We start from the raw sequence: 23752 nt of genomic DNA on the forward strand, positions 1-23752 counted from the left end.
TTCTACCCTTCTAATAAAGTTAAAGGGTGTTTATGAAAAACCAATTATCCTAATTACTCATAATATGACTGTGTGCTCTGAAGAAGGAATGAAATTTGAAATAGCTCATTTAGAACAGCATAGAATTATACACGGAATTTTAAGTGCCACAAATCTGGAATATAAAAATAAGGCAATGCCAATGCAAATAGAGTCTCTTTAAGTGGGATTATGACGTATAAAGGACATATCTTATCACGTCCTTCAGTGCTTGGGGTTTGATTATAGTAATTTAGTAGGAGGCACAGTATGTGCCTCTTAGAATCATGAACTTCTATTACTTCGACATTAGTGCTTGCACAAGAAAAAAATATTGAACTTCAAGTAACACATAGAAAGCATTTGGGGTAGCTGAAAGAGCACACAAGATCGACCTCAGGTCTAGCTCTCATTCTGCCTAGAGAGGGGAGTTTTCATGAAGCCAATCTTTGGGGGAATTGGGAAAATGAGGAAATTGAGCTGGATGACTTCTTGGCCCTTTTTGAGCTCTAAAATTCTGTGGCTTTGTGAATGAGCACTGAAGGAGTTCGAGATGTGGCTTCTTTCTCTAATGAAATTATGAGAGCAGTTATCAGCCCTTAATTTGTGGGCTAAAATATCTGTCTCTGTCTCTCTCCTCCCTGTCTTTCTTTCTCTCTTCCTTGATTTCTCTGCATATACTTCACTGAGGAATTCTTTATATATTTTTTAATATCTCTGAAGAAAAGAGTAAAAAAATTATGAAAAATAGGTTTCAGAGATCCTATACCTTCTTGTCATTGATTACGTGGATGGCTCCAAATACAACTCAATTTATAAGGACCAAGATATATAACTTGGCAGCATGCATTCCGTGGGCAGGCTATTTTTCTCAGTCCTTGAATTTGAGTCCTGTGAGTTGCTTCTGCTGGTGGAATAGTAGCAGATATGATATAGCAGAGAAGTTTAGAAGGAGCTTAGGAAGTTGTAAATGCATCCTGTTGCATCTTTGATATGATTCTAGAGTCATTCTGAGAATCTCACTGATTACAGGAAGAAGAAAGGAGACACCCTGGGAAGTACCACTCACAGTTTACCTTTATTCTTCCACTCAACTGTTCTTCAGGTGGTACATTAATAAATAATTGTGTTGTGACAATAAATTTGGGGGCAGTTTGTTTTGTAGTACCCAATATACTTCAAAGTCATTTTCAGTGGTAGAATGTTTATATTAAAATATTAAATATTAAAACCAAATATTGAATATCATCCAAATCCAAATATCAACCAAATATCATCCATTGATGATACTAGGAACATCTAATTCTTTTTTCCTGCAACATAAAAGTGATACAGCTGTTTACAATAGCATTTTCCAGTCTTACCTGTATGGAAACACTGCTGTACGAACCGCCAATGACTCCTGCAATGAGTAGTGGGATGTTTTCTTGAATAGCATATGATCCATCAGGACACATATATTCAGCTTCATCCACTTTAGTCAACGATGCTCTGACAAACTCCAGTGACTGCTCTAATGCATAGGTGTCTCTTGAACATGTATCCAAAATGTGAACCCCCAGCTTCACTCCTGGAAGCAAGTAATTGTCTTTGTTGATTTCATCAATGGCAAACAACATGGCCTCCAGGCGTTGGATACCTCTGTCTTCATTGATTCGTCCACACTCTTCAGTTCCAGTGCCTTTTTCATTAATAGGAAATAAGCCCCCTAAAACAAGGTCTCCTTCTATTTTAATTTCTCTCCTCATAAAGTTGTGATCTCCTAAAGAGACTAAAAATCCCTTTGAAAACAAAGCTAACATAAGAACTTGTAGTCTTGTCAACATCTTCATGAATCCTGGTTCTGTATCTCTTGGAGATATCACTGAGTGGGTCCAATGTTTCCTGCTAGTATCCTCTCATTTCCAAGTAGGATCTTTGGTCTGTCCTTCAGATAAGGGAGGATAGGGCTAAAAGAGCCCGTCACTGAATTCCTAAAGAGATAAAAGTTATATGAACAAAAATAATTTATAAAAACAACAACAATAATATAGATGCTTCTCTGTAAGACCTTTGATGGATGCTTGAATTGATCAAACCAACTCTGCTACTGATTTTAGTTGACTTATATTTCAATCTTGACTATTATCTACCTATTAAGACTTAACCACCTTATATACACTGTGGCTTATTTCCTATTACCATTCTCATTTTAATTCTGGGTACATATCAGATGTCATTGTTGAATAATATCCCCCCTCGTTCTTACTCCTCATTTATGCACTTATATTTCCTATGTTTGAAATACCATTTAAATGATTTCCAATTTCTAGCACTGATTGCTTGTTATGTACCTTTAGCCACACATCTCTCAAAAATTTTCAGAATTGAAACATAATCAATGTCCTCTTATATCTGTATCTAAGCTCTCAAACCAGAAATTGCCCTTGAGAATTCTGTCCCCTTCATGTCCTTCAACACTCTTTCAATTAGGCATAAGAATCTTCCTGTTCAACCCCATTGAAGCCACAGCGCCCTATGTCTTCATGATGCTGGGTTCATGCCACCTGCAGCACAGCTATGGCAGTGACCTCAGTCAAACTGTTACCTGTCTCAGAGCACCCTTTTATGAACCTAGAAAAGAAACTGTTTTCTCAAGAACAAAATCTTTAAATTTATTATTGTTTATCTTGTGGTAGCAAGTATGATGGTTGCTTTTTGTATTAGACAAGTATTAGGCAGTTGGCAAGTTCTGATGTGGCCCTCACAATGAAATCCTCACTAGGACTGCAATGAGTGTGGTTCTGGGATTATACAGTGGATGATGGCTTTGGATAGGAGATTGTATACTCTCAGATAAATCAGCAAATGCTAACATGTTGAATATCTCACTGGAAGAGATATTCCAATGCACAGATTTGATTACTGTGGCCAGTCCACCAGACTGTAAGCCTTTCCTTGATGTCCCATTTAGAAACTGCTTCTTTCTTTCATTCTGAGCTGGTACTCTGAGCAGACATTGGGTGCTAGCTCTGTACCCAGTCCCACAACACCCAGAGGCAGCTCAACTCACAGGAGCTCTAACACACCTAGCATCATGGAATCATAGGTAAGGAGGCCACAACATCGGCCCCAACACCAGGAAGTAACTGGGACCAGCGGAATCCAAGGACACAGGAACCCAGCCCTGCCAGGGGCATGGGTTACTTTCACGATGAGCCAATACCCTTGGACACTAAGCTCTGCACCCAGTACCACAATACCCAGAGGAATCTTGACTCTGTGACACTCTAACATGCTCAGGATCACAGGATCACAGGATCTCAGGAGCTTGGAAGTACCAGGATTTCAGTATTCCAGAATCACACGATCATAGAAATAGCTGTATTCTGAGGAGATCTGACCAGGATCATAGGAACCAGGATCATAGGAAGGACAGGCTCCAGTCAGATATAGTGAGAGCAGGTAGCACTAGAGATAACCAGATGGCAAGAGGCAAACATAAAAACATAAGCAACAGAAATCAAGCTTACTAGGCATCATCAGAAGCCAGTTCTCCCACCATAGGAAGTCCTAGAAACAACATCACACCAGATAAGCAAGATACAGATCTAAAATCACTTTTCATAATGATGATAGAGGACTTTAAGATGGACATAAATAACTCCCTTAAAATATACAGGAGGACACAGGGAAACAGCTAGAAGTTTCCCTTAAGAGGAAACACAAAAATCCCTAAAAGAATTACAGGAAAACACAAGCAAATAGGTGAAGGTATTGAACAAAACCAACCAGGATCTTAAAATGGAAATAGAAACAATACAGAAATCACGAAGGCAGATGAACTTGGAGACAGAAAACCTAGGAAAAAGATCAGGAGTCATAGATGCAAGCATCACCCACAGAATACAAGATATAGAAGAGAGAATCTCAGGTGCAAAAGATACCTTAGAAAACATTGACATGTTGGCTCCAGGACTCCGCAGAAAGATGTCTGCACAGACGAGAGTCTGGACCACAGAAGCTAACAGCTTCTGGGACAGGCGAGAGCCACAGAGCTTCTGAGGCAGCGCCATTTTTGGGCTTCAGACATCTGGCCACCTTCCTGGCCAGAGGTCAGGTGTCTGCCCGGCCCTGGAGACCCTAGCCTCAGGATCCACGGGAGCCATTTTGGTTCTGGAACTCCGCAGAAAATAGTCTGCACAGGTGAGGGTGTGGACTACTGAAATTAACAGCTTCTGGGACAGGCCAAAGCAACACAGCTTCTGGGAAAGGTTCTGTTTTGGCCCTTCATCTTCGGCCAGGAGGAGGTCCAAACGTCAGATAACTGTGCACCTTCTCTGTAAGAGGTGAGCTTGCCTGCAGAGACTGCTCTGACCACTGAAACTAAGAGGAGAGAACTAGTCTCCCAGGTCCGCTGATAGAGGGTAACAGAATCACCAGAGGAACAATCTCTAAACAGATACAACTATAACAACTAACTCCAGGGATTACCAGATGGCGAAAGGTAAATGTAAGAATCTTACAAACAGAAACCAAGACCACTCACCATCATCAGAAACCAGCACTCCCACTTCGCCCAGTCCAGGGCACCCCAACACACCCGAAAAGCTAGACCCGGATTTAAAAGCATATCTCATGATGATGGTAGAGGACATTGAGAAGGACTTTAATAACTCACTTAAAGAAATACAGGAGAACACTGCTAAAGAGTTACAAGTCCTTAAAGAAAACCAGGAAAACACAACCAAACAGGTAGAAGTCCTTAAAGAAAAATAGGAAAACACATCCAAACAGGTGATGGAAATGAACAAAACCATACTAGACCTAAAAAGGGAAGTAGACACAATAAAGAAAACCCAAAGTGAGGCAACGCTGGAGATAGAAACCCTAGGAAAGAAATCTGGAACCATAGACGTGAGCATCAGCAACAGAATACAAGAAATGGAAGAGAGAATCTCAGGTGCAGAAGATTCCATAGAGAACATCGGCACAACAATCAAAGAAAATGGAAAATGCAAAAAGATCCTAACTCAAAACATCCAGGAAATCCAGGACACAATGAGAAGACCAAAGCTAAGGTTAATAGATATAGAAGAGAGTGAAGATTCCCAACTTAAAGGGCTAGTAAATGTATTCAACAAAATTATAGAAGAAAACTTCCCTAATGTAAAGAAAGAGATGCCCATGGACATACAAGAAGCCTAGAGAAATCCAAATAGACTGGACCAGGAAAGAAATTCCTCCTATCACATAATGATCAAAACACCAAATGCAGAAAACAAAGAAAGAATATTAAAAGCAGTAAGGGAAAAAGGTCAAGTAACATATAAAGGCAGGCCTATCAGAATTACACCAGATTTTTCATCAGAGACTATGAAAGATAGAAGATCCTGGGTAGATATCATACAGACCCTAAAATAACATAAATGCCAGCCCAAGCTACTATATTCACCAAAATTCTCAATTGCCATAGATGGAGTAAACAAGATATTTCATGACAAAACCACATTTACACAATCTCTTTCCACAAATCCAGCCCTACAAAGGATAATAGATGGAAAATACAACACAAGGAGGGAAACTACATCCTAGAAAAAGCAAGAAAGTAATCTTTCAACAAGCCCAAAAGAAGATAGCCACACAATCACAATTCCATCTCTAACAAGAAAAGTAACAGGAAGCAACACTCAGTTTTCCTTAATATCTCTTCTTATCAGTGGACCCAATTCCCTAGTAAAAAGACATAGACTAACAGACTGGATAAGTAAACCGTACCCAGAATTTTGCTGCATACAGGAAACATACCTCAGTCACAAAGACAGATACTACCTCAGAGTAAAAGTCTGGAAAAAAGTTATCCAAGCATATGGTACCAAGAAGCAAGCTGGAGTTGCCATTCTAATATCAAATAAAATCAACTTTATAACCTTTGGCATCATCAGAACCCATTTCACCATAATACCAGAAAGGCAAGATACAGATCTAAAATCACTTCTCATGATGATGACAGAGGACATTAAGAAGGACATAAATAACTCCCTTAGAAATACAGGAAAACACAGATACTACCTCAGAGTAAAAGGCTAGAAAAAAAATTCAAGCAAATAGTCCCAAGAAACAAGCTGGAGTTGCTATTCTAATATTGAATAAATCAACTTTGTAACCTTTTGGCATCATCAGAACCCAGTTCTCCCAGCATAACATGTCCATAACCAAAAGTTATAAAGAAAAGATAAGGAAGGACACTTCATACTCATCAAAGGAAAAATATACCAAGATGAACTCTCAATTCTGAACATCTATGCTCCAAATGCACAGGTACCATCACTCATTAAAGAAACTTTACTAAAGCTCAAAGCACACACTGTACCTCACACAGTAATAGTGGAAGACTTCAACACCCCACTCTCAGCAATGGACAGATCATGGAAATAGAAAATAAACAGACACACAGTGAAACTTTCAGAAGTTATGAACCAAATGGATTTAACAGATACTTACAGAACATTTCATCCTAAAACAAAAGAATATACCTTCTTCTCAGCACCTCATGGTACCTTCTCCAAAACTGACCACATAATTGGTCACAAAACAGGCCTCAACAGATACAAGAAGACTGAAATAATCCATGCATCCTATCAGATCACCACAGACTAAATCTTGTCTTCAATACCAACAAAAACAACAGAAAGCCCACATACACATGGAAGCTGAACAATGCTCTACTCAATGATAACTTGGTCAAGGAAGAAATAAAGAAATTAAAGAATTTTTAGAATTTAATGAAAATGAAGGCATATCATACCCAAACAATGAAAGCAGTGCTAAGAGGAAAACTCATAGCTCTGAGTGCCTCCAAATAGAAACTGAAGAGAGCATACACTACCAACTCGACAGCACACCTGGAAGCTCTAGAGCAAACAGAAGTAAATACACCCAAAAGGAGTAGACGGCAGGAAATAATCAAACTCAGAGCTAAAATTAACCAAGTAAAAACAAAGAAAACTATACAAAGAATCAACAAACCCAGGAGCTGGTTCTTTGAGAAAGTCAACAAGGTAGATAAACCCTTAGCCGGACTAACTAAAGGGCCCAGAGCCAGTATCCAAATTAACAAAATCAGAAATGAAAAGGGAGACATAACAACGGAAACTTAGGAAATTAAAAAAATCATCAGATCCTACTACAAAAGTCTATACTCAACAAAATTGGAAAATGTGTGTGTAATGGACAATTTTCTAGCCAGAGACCAGGTGCCAAAGTTAAATCAGGATCTGATAGATTATCTAAACAGTCCCATAATCCCTAAAGAAATAGAAGCAGTCATTAAAAGTCTCCCAGCCAGCTGTGCAGTAGTGGCACACACCTTTAGCTGCTGAAAAATCATTTACCAAAATTCAACAGCCCTTCATGGTAAAAGTCTTGGATAGATCAGGAATTCAAGGTCCATACCTAAACATACTAAAAGCAAAATACAGCAAACTAATTGCCAACATCAAACTAAATGGAGAGAAACTTGAAGCAATCCCACTAAAATCAGGGACTAGACAACAAGGCTGCCCACTCTCTCCCTATCTATTCAATATAGTACTTGAAATTTTAGCTAGAGCAAGTAGACAACAAAAGGAGGCAAGGAGATATGAATTGGAAAAAGAAGGAGTTAAAGTATCACTATTTGCAGAGGATATGATGGTACACTTAAGTGACCCCAAACATTCTACCAGAGAACTCCTAAACCTGATAAACAACTTCAGAGTGGTTGGATATACAATTAACTGAAATCAGTAGCCTTCCTATACTCAAAGGATAAACAGGCTGAGAAAGAAACTAGGGAAATGATACCCTTCACAGTAGTCACAAATAACATTACATACCTTGGTGTGATAACCAAGCAACTGAAAGATTTGTATGAGAAGAACTTCAAGTCTCTGAAGAAACAAATCGAAGAAGATCTCAGAAGATGGAAAGATCGCCAATGCTCATGGATTGGCAGGATTAATATAGTAAAAAAGGCCATCTTGTCAAAAGCAATCTATAGAGTCAATGCAATCCCCATCAAAATTCCAACTCAATTCTTCATAGACTTAGAGCAATTTGCAAATTTATCTGGAATAACAAAGAATCCAGAATATCAAAAACTATTTTCAGTGATAAAAGAACTTCTGGGGAAATCAGCATCCCTGACCTCAAGCTGTACTTCAGAGCAATAGTGATAAAAAAAACCAAAACAAAACAAAAAAAAAACAAAACAACAAACAAAAAACCATATGGTATTGGTACAGAGACAGGTAGGAAGATCAATGGACTAGAATTAAAGACCCAGAAATGAACCCACATGCCTATGGTCACTTGATCTTTGATAGAGGAGCTAAAACCATCCAGTGGAAAAAAGACAGCATTTTCAACAAATGGTGCTGGTTCAACTGGAGGTCAGCATGTAGAAGAATGCAAATTGACCTATTCTTGTTTCCTTGTACAAAGCTCAAGTCCAGTTGGATAAAGGACCTAGACATAAAACCAAATATACTGGAACTTATAGAGGAGAAATTGGGGGAAAGTCTCGAAGATATGGGCACCGTGGAAAATTTCCTGAAGAGGACATCAATGGCTTATGCTCTAAGATCAAGAATTGACAAATGGGACCTCATAAAATTGCAAAGCTTTGATAAGGCAAAGAATACTGCTAATAGGACAAAATGGCAACCAACAGATTGAGAAAAGATCTTTCCCAATCCTACATCTGATAGAGGGCTAATATCTCATATATACAAAGAACTCAAAATTTTAGATTCCAGAGAATCAAATAACCCTATTAAAAATGGGGTACAGCGCTAAACAAAGAAATTTCAACTGAGGAATATCAAATGGCCAAGAACCACCTATAGAAATGTTCAACATCTTTAGTCATCAGGGAAATGCAAATCAAAACAATCCTGTGATTCTACCTCACACTATTCAGAATGGCTAAGATCAAAAGCTCATGTGACAAAAGATACTGACAAGGATGTCCGGAAAGAGGAACACTCCTCCATTGTTGGTGGGATTGCAAGCTGGGACAAACACTCTGGAAATCAATCTGGTCGTTCCTCAGAAAATTGGTTATAGTATTACCTGAGGACCTAGCTATACCACTCCTGGGCATATACCCAAAATATCCTCTAACATATAACAAGAACACATGCTACACTATGTTCATAGCAGCCTTATTTATAATAGCCAGGACCTGGAAAGAACCCAGATGTCCTTCAGCAGAGGAATGGATACAGTAAATGTGGTAAATTATACACTGGAGAACTTCTCAGCTATTAAAAACAATGAATTCATGAAATTCTTAGGTAAATGGATCGAACTAGAAAATATCATCCTGAGTGAGGTAACCCAATCACAAAAGAATACACATGGTATGCATTCACTGATAAGTGGATATTAGCCCATATGCTCAGAATACCCAAGATACAATTGACAGACCACATGAAGCTTATGAAGAAGGAAGACCAAAGTATGGATACTTCTGTCTTTCTTAGAAAGGGGAATAAAATACTTGTGGGAACAAATACAGAGACAAAGTGTGGAGCAGAGACAGAAGGAAAGACCATCCAGAGACTGCCCCACCTGGAGATCCATACCATATACAGTCACCAAACACAGACACTATTATTGATGTCAAGAAGTACTTGCTGAAAGCAGCCTGATGTAGTTGTCTCCTGAGAGGCTCTGGCAGAGCCTGACAAATACAGAGGTGGATACTCTAAGCCAACCATTGGTCTGACCATAGGGTTCACAATGGAGGAGTTAGAGAAATAACTGAAGGAGCTGAAGGGGCTTGCAACCATAGGAAGGACAACAATATCAACTAAGCAGACCCCCACCCCCACCCCAGAGCTCACAGGGACTAAGCCACCAACCAAGGAGTACACATAGAGGGACCTATGGCTCCAGATGCACAAGTAGCAGAGGATGGCTTTGTCACGCATTAATGCAAGAAGAGCCCCTTGGTCCTGTGAACTTCGATGGATGTCCCAGTGTAGGGTAATGCCAGGGTGGGGAGGTGGGAATGGATGGGTGGGTGGTGGAACACCCTCATAGAAGCAGCGGAAGAGGAGATGGTTTAAGGAGTTTCTTGGGGGTGGTACGAAAGGGAATAACATTTGAAGTATAAATAAAGAAAATAAATATACAATTAAAAAAAAAGAAACTGACTTCTTTATTTGAGTGTTTCAAAGTGCTCTGTGATCTCCTCCCTGACAGCTTATCTTTAAAAAAAATTTTATTAGATATTTTCTTCATTTACATTTCCAATGCTATCCCAAAGTCCCCTATTACCCCCCTCCCTGCTCCCCTACCCACCCACTCCCACCTCTTGGCCCTGGTGTTCCTCTGTACTGGGGCATATACAGTTTGCAAGACTAAGGGGCCTCTCTTCCCAATGATGGCCGACTAGGCCATCTTCTGCTACATATTCAGCTAGAGACACGAGCTCTGGGGGTACTGGTTAGATCATATTGTTGTTCCACCTATAGGGTTGCAGACCCCTTCAGCTCCTTGGGTACTTTCTCTAGCTCCCCCATTGGGGACTCTGTGTTTCATCCAATAGATGACTGTGAGAATCTACTTCTGTATTTGCCAGGCACTGGCAAAGCCTCACAGGAGACAGCTATATCAGGGTCTTTTCAGCAAAATCTTGCTGGCGTAAGCAACAGTGTCAGTCAGAATGGCTAGGATCAAAAATTCAGGTGACAGCAGATGTTGGCGAGGATGTGGAGAAAGAGGAACACTCCTCCATTGTTGGTGGGATTGCAAGCTGGTACAACCACTCTGGAAATCAGTCTGGCGGTTCCTCAGAAAACTGGACATAGTACTATCGCTAGATCCAGCAATACCTCTCCTGGGCAAATACCCAGAAGATATTCCAACTGGTAATAAGGACACATGCTCCACTATGTTCATAGCAGCCCTATTTATAATAGTCAGAAGCTGGAAAGAATCCAGATGTCTTTCAACAGAGGAACGGATACATAAAATGTGGTACATTTACACAATGGAGTACTACTCAGCAATTAAAAACAATGAATTTATGAAATTCTTGGGCAAATGGATGTATCTGGAGGATATTATCCTGAGTGAGGTAACACAATCACAAAAGAAGTCACTTGCTATGCACTCACTGATAAGTGGATATTAGCCCAGAAACCTAGAATACCCAAGATACAACTTCCAACACACACAAAAAAAAATTCAAGAAGGAAGACCAATTTGTGATTACTTCATTCCTCCCTAGAATAGGGAACAAAATATCCATGGAAGGAGTTGCAGAGACAAAGTTTTGACCTAAGATGAAAGGATAGACCATCCAGAGACTGCCCCACCCAGGGGTCCATCCCATAATCAGCCACCAAACGCAGACACTATTGCCTACAGCTTATCTTATATGGTGACTTTGTTCCATTTCTGCTTTTAAACCTTCAGCTTCAGAAATATTGGACTACATGTATTTTAGGGTATGCAGAGATGTGTGTGACCATCTCTTGCTTCTGTTCATACTCTTACTTCCCCAGGTATGCTCTTGTTTTTTTTTTTCTCTTCAAATATTTATGATATGAAGACTCCATAGATATCACAGAAACATCAGGAACATTGTAAATACTTTTTGTTTGTTTGCCTTTTCTTTTTCTTTTTGTATTTCCCTTCACAGTTAAATCCCCAAAATTCTGCGTGATATTCCTGTTACAATTTTTTCAATAAATATTTGCTACTGCTGTTATTTATATTTCTTTCCTTATGTGTTTCTTGGTAATGAATGATATGATGCAGCCTTTAGTATTATTAATGTATCAAGAAAAAATATTCAAATTCAATATGGGTTTAGTCCAGTAATTGCCTCAACATTTCTGACATTTTGACCTTCTCGTGATAGCAGTGCCCTTTAGAGCTCAGCTTCTGCGTGTTTTCACCACTTGGGCAAAGGATGAATTGTTTACTTGAGACATGTAATCATCTGAGTTTTGTAAATTCATTAATTTAAGCTTGACTCCTTGAGATGGCTGCAGCCACTGAGATGCTTAAGGTTAACCTACGAGCCTCTTTGTGCAACCTGCCACAGGGTACCAGAAATTCTTGAAACAATGTTTTTTTTTTTTTTTTTTTTTTTAAAGTTGATAAGAGAGAGCCATTTTTTATAGTGGTTACACATCAATTTTCGAGTTCCTTTGATCTTGTGTACAATTCTCTTTGAAGTATAGGTACCGTCACCAGCAGGCAAAAGCCCGATCATTATCACTAATAATGAAGATACAGGAAGTACTCTATAAAATCACAGTTTTATTTGCCTAATCAGAGAGAATAATTAATTCAAAGAAGGCTTACTGTATGTCTTTCAAAACTACTGACATTTTTTTGAGTGCAAAGGGGGTTTGACACTGATTCCTAAAAAAAGAATGATGACCTTATAATCTGCAGGGAACTTAACTGCCTGCTGAGAAAGTACTCTGAGAAAAACAGCACCTCAGGGGAAACATCATGTTACTCTAAAAGTGATGGCATATCAAGGCATGACTGCTCCACAGGTAGTATATGTGTGTGTGTGTGTGTGTGTGTGTGTGTGTGTGCAAGCACATGTATGTAAACGTGTGTAAGCACATGCGTGCAAGCATGTGTATGAAATCATATGTGTAAACATGTGTAGGTAAGCATGTTGCTTAAGCATGTGTGTTCAAGCATGTATGTAAACATGTGTAGGTAAGCATGTGTGTAAGCATGTATGTTCAAGCATGTATATGTAAGCATGTGTGTAAGCATATGTATGTAAGTATGTGTGTGCAAACAAGCACATGCCCCTGTGTATGTGTGTGCACAAGTGTGTGAAAGCATGTTTATGCAAACAAGCTCGTGTCTCTCTGTGTGTGTGTGTGTTATTTATGTGTTTCTAGAACTTAATATGCTGCCTAGACTCTAGAAGATAATCAATGGATGTTTTTTGAAGAGTTAAATACACTATACTCTTAACTAACAGTGTAGCAAATAGGTATTGAAACAGGGAAATGCATGGTTTTAATCTAATTGTCTAATTACCCAGGTGCTTTTCCCCTTTTGCATACTTCAGTGGTAAGACTGCATATAACTGGTATGAAATAAGAAAATGGATAAGTCTGAATGGGTTGAAGATCTTTAGTTTGAAAATCTGAAGTGCTACAATATCTGTAACTTGAGGCAAAACAGAGAGCAAATGAAAATTGTACATCTAAGAACATATAATGCCTACAGCCCAAACACAGGAATATTTCACCTCAAGAATGAATGTAATGTATATGTGAAACACAAGTGTGCTTCCTATTTAGATTTGAGTTATAAGGTATTTCATTATAAATCTGTAAATATTCTAAGATTTCTGCAGTAATCTGAAATCTAAAATACTTCTGGCCCTGAGCATTTTGGACAAGGCATACCAAGCACATATAAACAAGAGAAGATGCTTTCTTTAGATTTGAAAGTGGCAACTGAGTTAGGTTCCTATGAAACTATCAAACAGAACTACATTTACTCCTAGGATTCTAGGTCAGGGGAATACTAAGTAGAAAATATTCATATTATCTTATTTCAAAAATTTCAGAGATTCATTGACTCAGATAAAATATTTATTGAATATTTACTCTATCTATATTAGAAATATTATTTAATTATTAACTAAATAATGTTATCTTGGTTATCAAGTAGCATTCTTGATGCTTAGAAGTATGTTTGTACTGGTAATAAGAACACACGCTCTACTATGTTCATAGCAGCCTTATTTATAATAGCCAGAAGGTGGAAAGAACGCAGATGTCTTTCAATAGAGGAATGGATACAGAAAATGTGGTACATTTACACAAGGGAGTACTACTCAGCAATTAAAAACAATGAAATTCCTAGGCAAATGGATGGATCTGGGGGGTATCATCCTGAATGAGGTAACCCAATCACAAAAGAAGTAATTAGATATGCACTCACTGATAAGTGGATATTAGCCCAGAAACTTAGAATACCCAAGATACAATTGGCAAAACACATGAAACTGAAAAAGAAAGAAGATCAAAGTGTGGACACTTCGCCCCTTCTTAGAATTGGGAACAAAACACCCATGGAAGGAGTTACAGAGACAAAGTTTGGAGCTGAGATGAAAAGATGGACCATCCAGAGACTGCCCCACCTGAGGATCTATTCCATAATCAGCCTCCAAACGCTGACACCATTGCATACACTAGCAAGATTTTGCTGAAAGGACCCAGATAGAGCTGTCTCTTGTGAGACTATGCCCGGGCCTACCAAACACAGAAGTGGATGCTCACAGTCCATCTATAAGATGAATCAAAGGACCTCAATGGAGGGGGTTAGAGAAAGTACCCAAGGAGCTGAAGAGGTCTGCAACCCTATAGGTGGAACAACATTTTGAACTAACCAGTACCCCCGGAGCTCGTTTCTCTAGCTGCATATGTATCAGAAGATGGCCTAGTCAGCCATCATTGGGAAGAGAGGCCTCTTGGTTGTGCAGACTTTATATGCCTCAGTACAGGGGAATGCCAGGGCCAACAAGTAGGAGTGGGTGGGTAGGGGAGCAGGGAGGGGGGGTATAGGGGACTTTCGGGATAGCATTTGAAATGTAAATGAAGAAAATACCTAATAAAATTGGAAAAATGAATAAATACATAAGAAAACAAACAGAAGTATGTTTGTGTGTCATGAGTAACAGAAAAGTTATCTTCGTCGTTGCCGTGTGTCTTTATCATTTTAACACATTTTGGAGATAAGCAATTTTGAGTTTCCTTTAGTATGTGCATTGTTACTAAGTACTTGACTCAAAGGACAACCCATTTATGCTGTATACAATATGTAAATTAAATAATAGATATTCAGAGTACCAACACAAGCTGACTAATAATCTCATAGAAGGATGACATAGGCATCTTCAGGTACTATTGAATGTAGTCTAACACAATTATAATTAAACAATCAATTAGAGGAATGGTAAAATACACCATCTTTGTATTTTCTTATTTACCTTCTCCGTATGTATAATGATTAGGGCTGTAGACCTATGCATAATTTAGAAAAACTTAGCATTACATAAAATAAAGCCCTAAAAGTAGAAGCAGAGAGGAAATTAAAATTTTACATTGAAAAATAGATAACATGCTTAATTCTATGCAAATGTTTATCTCTGTGTGACGGTGTATTGGATTATGGGAAAGTCAGCAAGCACTTTTCAGTTTCTAGTTATTATAAATCAGAGATCAGTTCAGTTCCTAGACAAACAGGTTCCCCGCTCAGCCACATTCATATGCAGCTGGAGGACTGCAGTTCTACTAAGTTCTCCATTCAAGAATGATGAGCAATGTGTCAACTACAAACAAGCATGTGTAGGCCTCTCTGTAGGCAACCTGCTCAGTAATGTTTTATTAATCACTGCATTAATGGAATCTCAGAGGTTTGCTATGAATATAACTCCTGCAATATGTGGGCAGAAAACATTTCTGTCCTCTGAGCATGCTAATATGTATTTTCCTTTCTCTCCTGACTTTGCTTGAGATGATGGTGTGGGAACTGGAACCACCTTGACTCAATGAATAAGTACTTTATCCAGAAGGAGAGGAGGGTTATCTGGGAGGTGTAATGCTCAAAACCATGTTCACTTTTTCCCAGAAATAAACCCCTAAGTTTACTGATAGATTTCATAGAATGCTTAAATCCCATCTGCCCAACGAGCCAGAAAACATATTAAGGTTAGCCTAGATTGTAATTTTTCAGATTCTAGATTTATAGGCACCAAAAACAGAGCTCATGTTCTTAGGTTTCCACTTTGAAAAAATAGAATAAAGAGACGCTACAGCATATGAGCACTTAAGTACCAGAGAATATAATAATAACATGACTGCACTTCCTCACTCCTGCTGAGGTAAGGAAGAAGACAAAGAGTGTAATGTCCCAGAGGTCTTTGAGAAGCTTTTATGGTTTGCATATGAACTGTTCCCCATAGACTCATTATGAGGTGCTTAGCTGTCTGAGAAGAGGCAGATGATCTGTTGGGAAGTGGTTGGATCTTGGAGGTTCTGAACTAATCAATAGATAAATGCTTTGATGAATTCCTAATATGATGACATAACTAGAGGTGGTGAAAAGCAGAAGGCAGGATCTGATGGCAGAAATCAGATGGGTCACTTCTTTTGAAGGATGTCTTGCCCTTCTTGTCTGTCCCTCTCTTAATATACTGTTTGCTGTTAGGTAATCCACTAAGCCATTAAGCCCAGGATGCTTTCTCCCCCAGCATACATGGGTACAGAGACCAGTGACCATGAATTGAAACTTAGAGACTCTGAACAAAAGTAATTCTTCCTGCCTTAGCTGTTTCGCTTGAGTGTTTTGTTAAAGCATCTAAAAGTGAAAACAGAAGTAATTACAAATATCTGGCTATTTAAAACCAGGTTTTGAGGGAGTCTAAACTGTCTCCCTTTGTTGTCTACTACAGTTGTAAGGATTCTCTCATTTGGATGAGTTCCTGTATGTGCTTTACTAGGTTATTCTTGAGGATTTTATATTGTTTTGTTTCATTCGGCCAGTTTATTTCTTTATTTTGTTTTTTGGCATTTGTATATGTAGGCATGTGTGAAGGTGTATATGTGAAGGCATGAAGTTGAAGGCCATTGTCTTCCTCCTTTCCTCTCCTCTCTATTTACTAAGGCAGAAGCTCTCACTTAGCTATGTCTGTCTAGTCTAGTTATTCAGTGTCTCAGGGATGTTGGCCTTTACATGGAGACCCAGCTTTTATATGGGTTCTGGGAATCTGAATTCTAGTTCTCACTCAAGTGCTTTATTCATGGAACTATCTCTCTAGGGCTAAATTATTTCAAGTTAGAAGTTGTTCTCTTCCCACTAAAATCAGGGACTAGACAAGGCTGTCTACTCTCGCCCTACCTATTCAACATTGTACTTGAAGTCCTAGCCAGAGCAATTAGACAACAAAAGGAGATCAAGGGAATACAAATTGGAAAGGAAGAAGTCAAAATATCACTTTTTGCAGATGATATGATAGTATATATAAGTGACCCTAAAAATTCCACCAGAGAACTCCTAAGCCTGATAAACAGCTTCATTGAAGTAGCTGGATATAAAATTAACTCAAACAAGTCAATGGCATTTCTGTACACAAAGGATAAACAGGCTGAGAAAGAAATTAGGGAAACAACACACTTCTCAATAGTCACAAATAATATAAAATACCTTGGTGTGACTCTAAGGATGTGAAAGACCTGTATGATAAGAACTTCATGTCTCTGAAGAAAGAAATTAAAGAAGATCTCAGAAGATGGAAAGATCTCCCATGCTCATGGATTGGCAGGATCAACATTGTAAAAATGGCTATCTTGCCAAAAGCAATCTACAGATTCAATGCAATCCCCATCAAAATTCCAACTCAATTCTTCAACGAATTAGAAAGGGCAATCTGCAAATTCATCTGGAATAACAAAAAACCGAGGATAGCAAAAACTCTTCTCAAGGATAAAATAACCTCTGGTGGAATCACCATGCCGGACCTAAAACTGTACTACAGAGCAATTGTGATCAAAACTGCATGGTACTGGTATAGTGACAGACAAATAGACCAATGGAACAGAATTGAAGTCCCAGAGATGAACCCACACACCTATGGTCACTTGATCTTTGACAAGGGAGCTAAAACCATCCAGTGGAAAAAAGACAGCATTTTCAACAAATGGTGCTGGCACAACTGGCGGTTATCATGTAGAAGAATGCGAATTGATCCATTTCTATCTCCTTGTACTAAGGTCAAATCTAAGTGGATTAAGGAACTCCACATAAAACCAGAGACACTGAAACTTATAGAGGGGAAAATAGGGAAAAGACTCGAAGATATGGGTACAGGGGAAAAATTCCTGAATAGAACAGCAATGGCTTGTGCTGTAAGATCAAGAATCAATAAATGGGACCTCATAAAATTGCAAAGCTTCTACAAAGCAAAAGACACTGTCAATAAGACAAAAAGGCCACCAACAGATTGGGAAAGGATCTTTACCTATCCCAAATCAGATAGGGGACTAATATCCAACATATATAAAGAACTCAAGAAGGTGGACTCCAGAAAATCAAATAACCCCATTAAAAAATGGGGCTCAGAACTGAACAAAAAATTCTCACCTGAGGAATACCGAATGGCAGAGAAGCACCTGAAAAAATGTTCAACATCCTTAATCATCAGGGAAATGCAAATCAAAACAACACTGAGATTCCACTTCACTCCAGTCAGAATGGCAAAGATCAAAAACTCAGGTGACAGCAGATGCTGGCGAGGATGTGGAGAAAGAGGAACACTCCTCCATTGTTGGTGGGATTGCAAGCTTATACAACCACTCTGGAAATCAGTCTGGCGGTTCCTCAGAAAATTGGACATAGTACTACCGGAGGATCCCGCAATACCTCTCCTGGGCATATATCCAGAAGATGTCCCAACCTGTAAGAAGAACACATGCTCCACTATGTTCATAGCAGCCTTGTTTATAATAGCCAGAAGCTGGAAAGAACCCAGATGCCCCTCAACAGAGGAATGGGTACAGAAAATGTACATTTACACATTGGAATACTACTCAGCTATTAAAAAGAATGAATTTATGAAATTCCTAGGCAAATGGATGGACCTGGAGGGTATCATCCTGAGTGAAGTAACCCAATCACAAAGGAACTCGCACAGTATGTACTCACTGATAAGTGGATATTAGCCCAGAAACTTAGGATACCCAAGATATAAGATACAACTTGCCAAACGCATGAAATTCAAGAAGAACGAAGACCAAAGTGTGGACACTTTGCCCCTTCTTAGAAATGGGAACAAAACACCCATAGAAGGAGTTACAGAGACAAAATTTGGAGCTGTGACGAAAGGATGGACCATCTAGTGATTGCCATATGCAGGGATCCATCCCATAATCAGCTTCCAAATGCTGACACCATTGCATACACTAGCAAGATTTCGCTGAAAGAACCCAGATATAGCTCTCTCTTGTGAGACTATGCCGGGGCCTAGCAAACACAGAAGTGGATGATCACAGTCAGCTATTGGATGGGTCACACGGCCCCCAATGGAGGAGCTAGAAAGTACCCAAGAAGCTAAAGGGATCTGCAACCCTATACGTGGAACAACATTATGAACTAACCAGTACCCCGGAGCTCTTGACTCTAGTTGCATATGTATCAAAAGATGGCCTAGTCGGCCATCACTGCAAAGAGAGGCCCATTGGACTTGCAAACTTTATATGCCCCAGTACAGGGGAACCCCAGGGCCAAAAAGGGGGAGTGGGTGGGTAGGGGATTGGGGGGGTGGGTATGGGGGACCTTTGGGATAGCAATGAAAATGTAAATGAGGAAAATACCTAATTAAAAAAAAAAGAAGTTGTTCTCTTTCCCCATTAGACTGTAAACAACTGTCTATCATTCAAGGACAATGTATTGGATACCCTTGTACATTTTATAATGTTTCAACACAGTTATAAGCATGTTGGCTAAATAAAGTTTAAATAGCACGTATGTGTTTCAGAGACACAGGTCAGGAGATCTGAAGAATTCTTGGATTCCATTCAGAGGCTGAAGAAGATGAATCAAAAGTTTGGATTTAACTAGAGAACTTTTCCTCAGATAGCTCTGATCTGACCACTTTTAATGTTAAACTGTTGTTTAATGTTTAGATGACATATCTATTATTAGATCTGGAAAAGTGAGAACATTTGAAGAAACCAGAAAAGAACCTACATCACTCCTCTGACAGACATTAGGAGAAGTATACCTGAGACGCTGAAGATCAAGGTGGAGCTCCAGAGCTTAAGGCTGTGCATTAGGATGTGTAGCTGGGGCCCACTCCTATTTCTTCAAAATTTTTGAGGTTAAGGCTGTTTGAAAACCCACAATGATTATAACGATTTAAATCACCAAAGCTTATGTTGAATAGTGTGATTGATTTAGGAGAGCTTCTCCAATGATCCTGACTCATTTGTACCAAAGTCAAAAGAATCTGAGAACCCCAAGTGAGTGAAGTTGATATTGATGATTTTAGAAGGAAAAAAGCCCACTTCTCTTTTTAAGCTTATACTGGGATAGAGGGAAACCTTTTGGTGACTTGTGTTCTAGGTCCAGTGTTCATGCTCAACAAACTGTAGTTTCTTTTAGTTTTGGTGGGTCTTAGGAAGACAAAATCAAAGTTTACAAGGAATACAAGGAGTCAGGAGTAACTCCAAGAGATGTTTTGAATTACACACACACACACACACACACACACACACAAACCCCATATGGGGATAGGGGAAGGCATATATACACAGATGGAGAAAGAAGATAGAAGAGGAGAGAGAGAGAGAGAGAGAGAGAGAGAGAGAGAGAGAGAGAGAGAGAGAGAGAGAGAGAGAGAGATGCTGACTTAGAATATCAGTGTCTGACTTGTTTTTGACCATGTCATAATGACTCATATAAGGCTTGTCTTCCTGCTGAAAATAACTACACAATTAAAAGCTGAATTAAGTAACATATGGCCTTTAAGAGGAGGAGGTACAATAGGAAACCTGACTGCTCCTTTGGACTTGGTATGGGGCACTCACTTTCCTCCATGCAGTTGTGACAATTTTACTGAAGTGAAAAGACAGATTGGAGTTCTGTGATGGGTTGCAGTTTTCAGGGACTAGGAATGCATGAAGATGGAGGAGTGCAGGAGCTTGCCATGAAGGAAAGAGTGGATTTTTCAGACTTGAGAAGCACATGCTGACATCAGCGGTCATGTACAGCCATTGCTGTATATCTTTAAGGGTTTGGACCTCAGATTCCTTGAAGATAACAAAGTCCTCAGGTATAAATTATTATTTCTTGGGGAAGGGAGAATGGAAGATTAGAAATGGCAAAATAGTTGTTAAAGAAGATGAAAATATCCATTCTACAAAGAGAAAGGAAATGAAAGTTAATCGAATAAAGTCTCAGTTTTAATCAGAAAATATTAAGTGGTCCTCTGGAACACAGTTTCAAAATTTGGAGATTGAGGAAATAATAGCTGATGGCTGATAACCACATATATATGGCATATATATAGCTTGTTGTTATATAAAGCTTTATTAGCTGAAACAATTGGCTTTTTCTTTGTAGTTTGACAACCTAGGATTCCTTTTCCATTTTTCGGGAAACTATATCATAATTTTCTAAAAGATCACTCACATGTTCTAAAGGAGAGGCGAATCCATTCTTGATTTTCCAGGTCACTTATGAACAGATAATTGACCTGCATCAAATGTCCTGATAATAGTAATTGGGATGAGCCCATGGCCAAATCTTTGCCAGCTAGGCTAGTTCACCAAAAGCAAAGAACCTGTAGGAGAAAGGAGAAGCCTGTCTTTCTACCAGAGTGCCTGAGAGGGATGGTGAGAAGCCAGAGCAGCTGGCAGTCAACTTAACCACCATGATATATAAGCCTGTTTGAGAAAAAAATCCAGAGTAATGCAGGGCCAAGATACGTGAAAAAATAAGACAAATATTAGGATGTATGCTGGTAATCCAGGTTGAATTTTTTAATTATCAGAGACAATGACTTCTTTTTTTAAACTTCTCACATTGATGTAATTCATACCAAGCCACATTAAAAGACTTATAAATAGTATCTGTGATGGTTGGAATGACAATGGCCCTCACAGCTCATATGTTTGAATACTTGGTTTCTCCACTATTGGAACTGTTTGGGAAGGATTAAAAGGTATGGCTTTGTTGGAGTAGGTGAGTCACTGGAGGTAGGCTCCGAAGTTTCAAAAGCCCAGGGTAGGCTCAGTCCCACCGCCACCCTGACCCTGGCTCTGCCTGTTGATTCTGGATCAGGATGTAGCTCTCAGCCAGTTCTCTAGCACCATCTCTGCCTGCTTGCCTGTCTGATGCCCTGCTCCCTGTAATTGATGATATTTGAATAACCCTCTGAAACAGGAAGCTGGCCCCCCAGTTAAATGTTTTCTTTAATAAGTTGCCTTGGTCAAGAAGTCTCTTCACAGCAATAGAACAACAACTAAAACAGCTTCTCTCTGACTTCCATCTCTACTGGATATGGAAAGATTGGTTTAGGTATGGCATGGTACATCTAGTGTCCCAACATTTGGATGATGAAGTAGGAGGATCACAAGCTTGAGGCTAGCCTGGGCTACATGGAAGGCCTTGTCTCAAAAACCAAAAACCAACCCTAGAGGATAGTAAATACTATTGAGTACCTACCATGTGCTTAAACTAAGACCAATGTTCTTCATAGATTGTTTTATTCATTCCCACAACTTTCTCCCTATCTCTTTCTTTGTAAACATGTTGGTTCTATCCTCAGACTCAGCCTAGGTTTCATGATACTTCCATTTCATTCTCCTTTTTGTGCAGAGCATTTTCTGAAAAAGTTACTATCCCAAAGTTATCTCTCCTATAGGCTATGGTTTGACATTTTAATAGTCCCCTTAATACAAGTAAAACCACCTACCAATCTTTGAATATGGTTTTCTCCTTCCCAAATTCACATGGAGGTTTAATTCTCAGTGCTGCACTGTTAGAAGATAGTTTCTGAGAGAAGTATGGGACTTTGGAAGAAAGCCCTCACAAAAAGACTTTTGCTAGTTTGCTTCTACAGACTATGTTAGTTGTAGGAGAGAGTACTACAAAGTGACTTCCAATTTTCTAATTTGTCTTTTACTTTTCCTACACAAGTTCCCACTTGCTTTTCTGCCTTAAACTGAAGCAAGCCATTACCCTCACCAGATTTGGCTGTCTGGTCTTAGATTATCTAGAATCTAGGAACTATAACAAAGAGCCAAAATGAACCCCTTTCTCATTATTTACTCAGCCTCCGGTGTTCTGCTATCCAACAGAAAATGAGTTAACAAATGATATGATATATTAAGGAATTAGTTTTTAATAAATAAATGCAAACTAATTGGTTACCCTCTTAGGAATGATTAGTTTTGTAAATAGACCAGAAACATTGGCCCTGGGAAAAGGGAAATGTTTTTAATGATGAAATTTTCGGTACCCTAGTACCATGAGGAGTCAGGTGACATTCTTCAAGTCCTTTTACGTATAAGTTAGCGTATGTATTCATGTATATAAGCCAATTTGAATACATCAAACAGTATATGATTTTAGGCTTAATACTATCCTGGCACCATCAAATATGCAACAAAATGCCATTGGTCAAGTATCTCTATAAATAATAGAGCACTTTGGATCATTCCATATGAACTTAAAATAATAAAAAAAACTGTTAATTTTTTAAATGGAAAACCATTATTATGTTGTAGGCTACTGACACAGTGTACCCGTATCCTCAAATCTGTGTTTAGTGGCATTGTATAACTTAAAATTGACGGTACTGGGAACTCTGTAGGCTTGCTTTGAGCTCACAGAAATCCATCTGATTCTGCCTCCATAGTGCTGGGATTGAAGGCAAGTGCCACCAGTGCCCAGATACATTTGCAATTTTAATGAGTATTTTTAAAGAAAAAAGAAGGTTTTAAAATATAACAGTGGGTCCCTTCCGTTCGGCGCCAGCACCGATACACCTTGGGCACGGAGTCTGCGGACACCCCCAAGGTCCCTACAGGACACTCCACGGGATCTTAGGACCTCTAGTGAGTGGAACACAACTTCTGCCAGGAGGCAAGTTCAAACACCAGATATCTGAGCAACTTCCCTGCAAGAGGAGAGCTTGCCTTCAGAGAGT

General features: G+C 39.1%; 1 protein-coding gene across 1 annotated transcript in view; it reads right to left on the minus strand.

Moving 5' to 3' along the window:
• Positions 1-23752, minus strand: part of Grm3 (glutamate receptor, metabotropic 3) — a 240117-nt gene that overhangs the window by 102958 nt on the left and 113407 nt on the right. Inside the window, exon 2 of the mRNA NM_181850.2 lies at positions 1383-1991. Within this exon, the coding sequence (NP_862898.1) occupies positions 1383-1850 (468 nt within the window). The 5' untranslated portion in view covers positions 1851-1991. The remainder of the gene's footprint in view (positions 1-1382; positions 1992-23752) is intronic.

This window comes from Mus musculus, chromosome 5 (genome assembly GCF_000001635.26).
Source record: "Mus musculus strain C57BL/6J chromosome 5, GRCm38.p6 C57BL/6J".
Lineage (NCBI taxonomy): Eukaryota > Metazoa > Chordata > Mammalia > Rodentia > Muridae > Mus > Mus musculus.